This window comes from Malaya genurostris, chromosome 3 (genome assembly GCF_030247185.1).
Source record: "Malaya genurostris strain Urasoe2022 chromosome 3, Malgen_1.1, whole genome shotgun sequence".
Lineage (NCBI taxonomy): Eukaryota > Metazoa > Arthropoda > Insecta > Diptera > Culicidae > Malaya > Malaya genurostris.
In genome coordinates this window covers 171,547,513-171,556,469 of record NC_080572.1, presented here as the reverse complement: position 1 = coordinate 171,556,469, position 8,957 = coordinate 171,547,513, and the positions used below count along the sequence as shown (strand labels likewise).

Sequence of the window (8,957 nt, the reverse complement as noted above, 5' to 3'; positions counted from 1 at the left end):
TCAAACAATTTCGAACAGTTTTTTCTTGTATCGTTACACCCACTGCTTGAAAATATTTCTACTAATCGATTATAGTAGGTAAAACTATATAATTTAGATCATTGGTGATCGAAAGTTTACTTAGGAAGATATCCATGCACTTATAATCATTCATACGCGTCGCCACACACCAAGCGTTCGTTATATTCAACTTATTAAACACACACCGCATTCAGGCGGTTTCATAAATACGTAAAGTTAATTTGTATGTGCAACAGATGGCACTGAAGACAGCAAAAATTGAGCCACTAAACAGTAACGCATATAACGCCAACATTTCTGCTGCTTTCGGACCACACCCATACTAATAAAGTTTGACATTTCTATTTGCTTTCTCGATTCATTCGTCATGGAATCCTTAAAATTTCTTGATAAAATTTAATTTTGTGCCTGCAAAATAAAGTATCATTATTCGGAAAGTGCATAATTTCATTCGCAAAGGTTAGTAGCATCTGGTGATAGTGAAGGTCGGTTCTAAATGTGCCTTGTTTTGCCGTAATGAATGAAACTAAAGTGATTGTGCTCCAGACGAACACGGCTCGCCCATTTTTTGATTGCATTTTTTTTCTCTATAATTTGAGGGTGGATCAGACAGTTCACCTCTTTGGTACATTACACCGCAAATGATTTTGTCAGGCAGATCTTCGTTTAATGTTTATTCGCTTGTTCTGAAACAGTACAGTGATGTATGCTTTCATTAACAATGTACCGAGGGGAGAACACATTTCCCGTTAGAATGACTTGTTTAGCACACTTGACTGGGCCAGAGTCGTAGACGGTAGACAGCGTTTCATTAGCTTATTTTTTTTATTTGCTTTTCGTCGTTTCTGCATCAGACACGAAAACACATCCATAGTGGTAGCAAACAAACATTGCGTAGTTTTGAGACGTTTGCTTTGACTGACCGAACGGAGATAATATACGTTCGAGTGATGAATGATACATCATGAACGGCGGAATGCTTTCTATCGAAGCAGAAAAAAACAATGCTCTGATTAATCTAACAAACTCATTTTTTTTTTCAATATGTTAGCTGCTTAAACTTGTAAATAGGCTAAATTAGTCTAATGAAATTTAATTGACTAAATCATTTTCTATTCATTCTCCACAGCGATCATTTCCCCAAAAATTCGGCAATGGCTCGTCAGTTGAATCCGAATCAACAGAAGATTTCCGAAAAACTTATCATTCTAAATGATCGAGGAGTGGGTATTTTGACTCGAATATATAACATAAAGAAAGCCTGCGGTGACACGAAATCGAAACCGGGATTCTTGTCGGAGAAATCCCTGGAATCGTCAATCAAATTCATCGTCAAACGATTTCCCAACATCGATGTTAAAGGCTTAGCCGCAATCACCAACATCAAAACGGAGATTATCAAATCGCTTTCTCTGTATTATTATACATTTGTGGATTTACTGGATTTTAAGGACAATGTGTGCGAAATCCTTACCACGATGGATGCTTTGCAGATTCATCTGGATATTACCCTCAACTTCGAGCTCAGTAAAAACTACCTAGATCTTGTGACAACCTACGTTTCGCTGATGATCCTTCTGTCTAGAGTTGAAGATCGTAAAGCAGTTCTGGGCCTGTTCAATGCTGCCTACGAAATGCAACACCAACAGAGCGATCAAAGCTTTCCTCGGCTGGGTCAGATGATTATTGATTACGATGTTCCGGTGAAAAAATTGGCTGATGAGTTTATTCCACATCAACGATTGCTGTCCGGTGCGATAACTTCTCTGACGAAAGTATATCCAATGCGAAACCTAAGCGCTGAAAAATGGCGGGAGCTGCAACTTCTCAGTCTGGTTGGCACCCCAGCAACCCTATTGAAAGCGGCCAAGACCGACACCATGTCGTGTGAGTACGTTTCTCTGGAAACGCTCGATCGTTGGGTTATTTTTGGGCTAATGCTGAACCATCAGTTACTTGGACACCAGGATCTTATAACTTCAATGTGGATATCAGCCCTCGATTCCAGTTGGGTAGTGGCCCTGTTTCGCGATGAAGTAATCTACATCCACCAATATATTCAAAACACCTTTGAAGGGATGAAAGGATACGGAAAACGTATATCCGAAGTGAAAGAATGCTACAACCAAGCCGTTCAAAAGGCTGGTCTACTTCATCGGGAAAGACGAAAGTTTCTGCGGACAGCTCTCAAAGAACTAGCTCTTATTATGACTGACCAACCGGGTTTGTTGGGTCCCAAAGCGCTGTTGATTTTTATTGGATTGTGTTACGCCAGAGATGAGATTCTATGGTTGCTTCGTCATAATGACAATCCTCCGGTAGTGAAGAGCAAAGGGAAATCCACAGAAGACCTAGTGGATCGACAATTGCCAGAGTTACTGTTCCACATGGAGGAGCTACGGGCCCTGGTGAGAAAATACAGTCAGGTAATGCAGCGGTATTATGTGCAGTATTTATCGGGATATGATGCTATTGATTTGAATTTCAAGATGCAACAATTGCAGGTAAGTTTACGCGGTAAAACGTAACTAAAAGGTACTACCTAAATTTTCCTCGTCTAGGTTTGCCCGGAAGACGAAAGCATCATTCTATCTGCCTTGTACAACACAGCAGCATCACTGACCGTCAAACAAGTAGAGGACAATGAAACGTTTGATTTCCGTGCTTTTCGCATCGATTGGTTCCGATTGCAAACGTTCATGAGCGCCAAATCCGCCATTCGTATTGTTGACTATCCAGATCTAGCCCGACTGTTGGACTCGATGGTGTTCCATACTAAAATGGTAGACAACCTGGACGAGATCCTAGTGGAAACCTCGGATCTATCGATATTCTGTTTCTACAATAAAATGTTTGAAGATCAGTTTCATATGTGCTTGGAGTTTCCGGCTCAGAATCGATACATCATAGCGTTTCCATTGATTTGCAGTCATTTTCAGAACTGTACCCATGAGATGTGTCCGGAAGAGCGCCACCACATCAGGGAACGTTCGCTGTCGGTGGTGAACATGTTTTTAGATGAAATGGCCAAAGAGGCAAAAAATATCATCACAACAATTTGCGATGAGCAGTGTATGATGGCGGACGCGTTGCTTCCAAAGCATTGTGCCAAAATTCTATCGGCAGCAGCTAACCGAAAGAAGAAAGACAAAAATAAGAAACACATGGATGACATCAAAAGACCAGGCGACGAAAGTTACCGAAAAACTCGTGAGGAATTAACGACTATGGACAAGTTGCACATGGCACTGACGGAACTTTGCTATGCCATCAACTATTGTCCCACCGTCAATGTTTGGGAATACGCATTCGCTCCGCGGGAGTATGTCTGTCAGCATCTGGAAACACGTTTCTCGAGAGCCCTTGTTGGGATGGTGATGTACAATCCGGACACCATGGAAATAGCGAAACCCTCGGAACTGTTAGCATCCGTACGGGCCTACATGAATGTGCTGCAAACTGTTGAAAACTATGTTCACATCGACATCACAAGAGTTTTCAACAATTGTCTTCTGCAGCAAACACAGGCGCAGGATAGCCACGGTGAAAAAACAATTGCAGCCCATTATAACACCTGGTATTCAGATGTACTACTTCGCAAAGTGAGCGGTGGGAATATTGTTTTTTCGTTAAACCAAAAGGCCTTCGTAAGCATAACACCAGAGGGATGCATTCCCTTCAATCCGGAGGAGTTTTCCGACTTCAACGAGCTTCGTGCTTTGGCTGAACTTATCGGTCCGTATGGTATCAAGCTCTTGAATGAGTCTCTGATGTGGCACATCGCCAATCAAGTGCAGGAGTTAAAGCGGATGGTTGCCCTGAATAAAGAGGTGTTGATTATATTGCGAAGTAATTTCGACAAGCCAGAAATTATGAAAGAACAATTCAAACGACTTCAGCAAGTGGATAACGTGTTACAACGAATGACCATCATCGGAGTGATACTGAGTTTTCGACAGTTGGCACAGGAGGCACTTGTTGACGTGCTTGATCAGCGCATTCCATTTTTGCTCTCTTCCGTCAAGGATTTCCAGGAACACGTTCCCGGTGGAGATCCTCTTAAGACCGTTTCGGAGATGGCCTCGGCTGCTGGGCTGAAATGTCGAGTTGATCCGGCACTGTCGAATGCTCTCAAAGCCCAGAAACCCGAACTGGACGAAGGCGAACATTTAATTGTCTGTTTGCTTATGGTGTTCGTTGCCGTTTCTATCCCAAAGCTAGCCAAAAACGAAAACTCTTTCTATCGAGCGTCGTTGGAGGCGCACACCAACAATACGCACTGCATGGCAGTTGCAATAAACAATATTTTTGGTGCAATGTTTACAATCTGCGGGCAGAATGATATCGAGGACCGAATGAAAGAATTTCTTGCGTTGGCCAGCTCTTCGTTGTTACGGCTTGGGCAAGAATCCGACAAAGAAGCGATAAAAAACCGCGAATCCATATACCTCCTACTGGATCAAATCGTGCAGGAATCACCGTTTCTGACAATGGATCTGCTCGAATCGTGCTTTCCGTACGCACTTATTCGAAATGCGTATCACGCTGTGTACAAACAAGAGCAGATGCTGATGCACTAAGCTATAAATCAAATCACACATTGGAATGTTTCGTACATGCGCTGACAATTTCTATGTTTCATCGTACAACTAATCTATCATCGACTGTACTGTACAGTAAAGTGTGTATTGTGCAACAGAACTAGGATAATAAAATAACTAGGATCCTGCTCCGGTTTATTCCTAACCATTCTAACGTTAGTATAAATATCTAGCATTTATTGGATACATTAATTTCTTGTAAGCTACGAATTTATACAAATCGTAGAATTATTTCAAACTTCCTGCATTTCTTGCTCTTGTATCCAAACAGCGTATATATTATCTGATAAAGCACAACATTGATGCTCAGAACATTCGTTTGTAATTAACAAATAAATTAGTCTGATAATAATTTGCAAGCTACGAAAATTATATATTTTAGAATAATCTCTTACAAATGATAAAAGCTTTGAATAATTGAAATACACCAATGATATTCGAAGCGATACGTCACGTCATTCATAAACGGCAATATTTCGAAGAAGTATGAAAATAAACACCATGTAATGAACGTGCTCCAGTGTTTTTATTAGCTTACCTAACGACTTAAAACTCGGAAATTGAAAAAAAAACATTTCGAAAAAAAAAGTGTCGCCCCCGTCTATTCTCGATCTAATAATTTCGCTACAATTTATTTCTGTAGCTATAATTTGGATTCTGTGGTCCACATCTTTCTCGAATTCTTACCTGCACTAAAGACATCATATTAACAAGATATCCAGCTCTCATATTTCCCGAGCAAATCATTGCTAACATCCTTTTTGCGAGCATGGCGCCCTCAGGCGAGTTCGCATAGAATCTCGTGCATAGAAGTAGGCGAGAGAAATGTCAAATTCGTGCACGCCAAAATAGCAGCACTGCGCACCCATACAATTGACATGATATGTTGAATAGGATGCCGTGCGATGGCGTTGCTGAACTGAAGATTGATTTCGCTGCAAGCTGACAGGGTCTGCCTGTACTTAACCAGTTCTACTAGCAGTTTTTTATGCTGGCTAGGACCTATAGGGACCGTGCACGGGGGCGTGGTTTAGTGGCCGGCGACGACAGCGCACGAGGCGGCGAGTGGAAAAAATAATGCTACCATAGCAAAACTTGTAAACTGAGTTTGAAAATACTTTCTAGCGTATTTTCTCTGTGGATTTTTTTCCGAACCCTATGGAATTATTCGCGTGTAATGCGAACGATTGTTCAACATCGACTGACTATTAAATTTTGAATCGAATTATTCATTCTGTATCTAAATACGGTCACGTCATTTTTTGTCATTGCAGTTGGATTTGTGTCTAATATTTGTCATATTCACTCAAATTCAAACACTCAAACGATATTCTCAGCACATTAAATGATTTTTTAATCGACTTGACCGGAAACACTGAAAAATATCTTGCTAAAACATTCTAATTTCAGACCATTAGTGAAAATTGCTTCTGTGTAATTTCTTTTTATACTTTCACTCAAAGAAAATACACCAACAAAAAGTTTAAATATTTTTTAAATGAAGTAAGTTTATCTCGAAGTTATTCTTACTTTCGCTAAATTGCAATTATTACACCACTTGCTATTACTTTATTTTCAGAGCAAAATAGACCCAAATAATTTTGCATCCGTCAAACTTTGAAATGGGCCACAGTTTTAGATAAATTTAGCTACTCGATAAAAAAAATAACTGCTCGACTGTCAAACTAAAAGTTCAAATGATTCGCAGGATGGTCAATACTCTTAGAATGAAGGAAGAAAATAAGTTGTAATCGTAAAAATGCTAGCAATCTCGCGAGTAGCCAGTTTGACGTATATTGAAAATACGAGTTACGAAGCTAACAACAAATAATCATTTTATTGAAACGCTGAACTGTTTTGCCTTTCTCATATAAAAAGGTTATACAATCACTTGAAAATCGACTAGTAAAAATTGGCCAAGTGTCATATGCCATTCCACTCAGTTCGTCGAGCTGAGCAATCTATCTTTGTGTGTGTGTTTCTCGAAAATGACTTGATCGATGTTGACCAACTTAGATTCAAATGAAAGGTCTCGTGGTTCTACTTGGAATTCCTGAATTTCATCCGGATCAGACTTTCGTTTCCGGAATGAGAGGCAAAGTGTGTTAAAATTGTGTACCGTCACTTGAAGAGTCGAAACGAAAAAAGTAAAAAGTTTTCTAAATTGGTCTCGAAAGTATTCCCGTTTTTCGAATAACGACGGCAGATAATAGGCATACACTCAAAAAAGGATCTCACTTACTTTTACACTTAGTCCGGTATTCCTAATCTTAGGTTCAAATGAATGATCTTATGCTCCTACCGAAAATTAAACATATTTTTCGGTTGCAATTAAAATCATGTTAGTTGATGGCCATACGAACCAACTTCGATTATACGTTCTCGGGTTCTAGTGCCCGAAATACCTACAGTAGTGGAACTCACTTCGTTTTCTCATCGATGTTAGAGAACTGTTCCATTTTGTAGGTTATACTAGTTATTGCACAAAAAATCTCTTTGGTTTATTTTAAGAATCGGAGAGAAATGTTTTTAATAGTATACCACAGTATTATATATGAGAATATGATTGATGTGAGAAAAGAATCATTACACCACTATGTTGTATTAAAACAGGTTTTTGACTGTTTTATTCAGCGTGAACATATGGTAACAGTGTAAAGCTATGGTAGAGTTTTTTCGCCTATTCGCCACTAATGGCGCTACTTGTAATCGTGCACGGTCCCTATAGAGATCTATCTTGCCCGTTAAGATAATATGTTCGATTATAAAGGTTTACAGTGACGATTGTAAAGGTTTACAGTGACTCCCGATGATAGTTTCGCGGCGTTTCTACACTGATTCACTCCCGGTAGAGAAAAATGTTTTTTCCTCGAACAAAAAATACCAACATGCTCATGCATTGAGAGCCTCACCGGAAGTCCCTCCCAGATTTTCAACTGTCTGTACAAATTTAAAAAAAAGTCACAGATTTTCACAGATACAGATTTCTGAAAATGATTACAGATTCTGAAATTAATCACAGATTTTAACAGATTTTTGATACGGGAAACGTGCACAGATTTTCCCAGACGGGTTTTTGGATTGATCACAGATTTTTGAAAAAATGACCTGGCATCCCTAATCTCATATGCCTGATCATGGTAAGCGCGTGCGTGTGTCAACGTTGCCAGGTATACCGATTAACCGGTATTTATACAGATATTTGACCTCTATACCGCAATACAGATATGTACTCCCAAAATACCGATAAATTCAATTTGTTACTTTCATCTAGAAAGTAGATTTGTTGGTAATCTATGTGAAGTAGAAGTATTGTACAGGTATGTAGTGTTGGTTTAAAAAATAAGTGGAGAAAACTTCAGAAATTCTGCAGTAAAACTAGTCCAACGGGGCTCCAACTCCTCATATTAAAAATTGCTTAACAATGGACCACTGTTTGTCGCGTTTATTGAACAAAAAATATGGCAATCGGTTCAACAGTCTGTTTCAAAATCGGTAAACGAAGGTCACGTGTTGGCCTCCCGTTGAACGATTGATTGGACTTTCATTGGACCAATGATCCAACGTGTTGGACCAATGAAGTTTTTTTCTAAGAGGGTATACACATTCACTATGTATCTAACAACGCTTTAAACAACCTTGTTAGAAAAAAAAATTCAACGGTGGTTCTTCGTTGGCCCAATACGTTGGATCATTAGTCCAATCAATCGTTCAACGGGAGGCCAACACGTGACCTTCGTTTACGGCTTTTGAAACAGACTGTTGAACCGAATGCCATTGTTTTCGTTCAACAAACCCGGCAGACAGAGGTTCATTGTTGAGCCATTTTTAATATGAGGAGTTGGTGCCCCGTTGGACTAGTTTTACTATACTATTATACTATAGAATAACAACAAATCTTCTTTCTATATGAAGGTAACATCTTATTTTCACACTATTTTTACAAGAGAAAAAACAACAACAAACCGTTCCAGCAAACTGAACGAATATTTCGTGCAGTATGTCGTTCAACAAGCGCTCAACGACCAACAAAATATAACCGCCTGCTGAGAGGGGTATTTCGAATGATTTTGCTTTTGTTCTTACTTTTCTCATAGATGGCGGGACCGATTTTCACAAACTTAGGTTCAAATTAAAGGTCCTGTGGTCCCATACGGAATTACTGAATTTCATCCGGATCCAACCTCCGGACCCGGAAATATAGGGTAAAATGTGTTAAAAGTTTTATACCATCACTGAAAAGGGCAAAAAACATTATAAAAATTCTAAATTGACCTCAAATCTTCTCCAATTGATAGTTTTTGTCAGTAGACGGCCAAACAAACCGATTTTGAT

General features: G+C 39.4%; 1 protein-coding gene across 1 annotated transcript; it reads left to right on the top strand.

Annotated features, from left to right (window-relative positions):
- Positions 1–373: 373 nt before the first annotated feature.
- On the top strand, positions 374–5,133 carry LOC131435898 (membrane-associated protein Hem). The gene is made up of 3 exons (XM_058604166.1): positions 374–480; positions 1,151–2,525; positions 2,583–5,133. The coding sequence occupies exons 2-3, from the start codon at positions 1,176–1,178 to the stop codon at positions 4,599–4,601; spliced, it is 3,369 nt and encodes a 1,122-aa protein (XP_058460149.1). The 5' UTR covers positions 374–480; positions 1,151–1,175; the 3' UTR covers positions 4,602–5,133.
- The last annotated feature ends 3,824 nt before the right edge of the window (positions 5,134–8,957 follow it).

What these genes read in the sequence shown, in the direction of transcription:
- LOC131435898 (XM_058604166.1), top strand. Translation starts at nt 1,176, where the DNA reads ATGGCTCGTCAGTTGAATCCGAATCAACAGAAGATTTCCGAAAAACTT. An exon ending in TCAAGATGCAACAATTGCAG is followed by an intron (nt 2,526 to 2,582) that starts GTAAGTTTACGC and finishes TTCCTCGTCTAG; the next exon opens with GTTTGCCCGGAAGACGAAAG.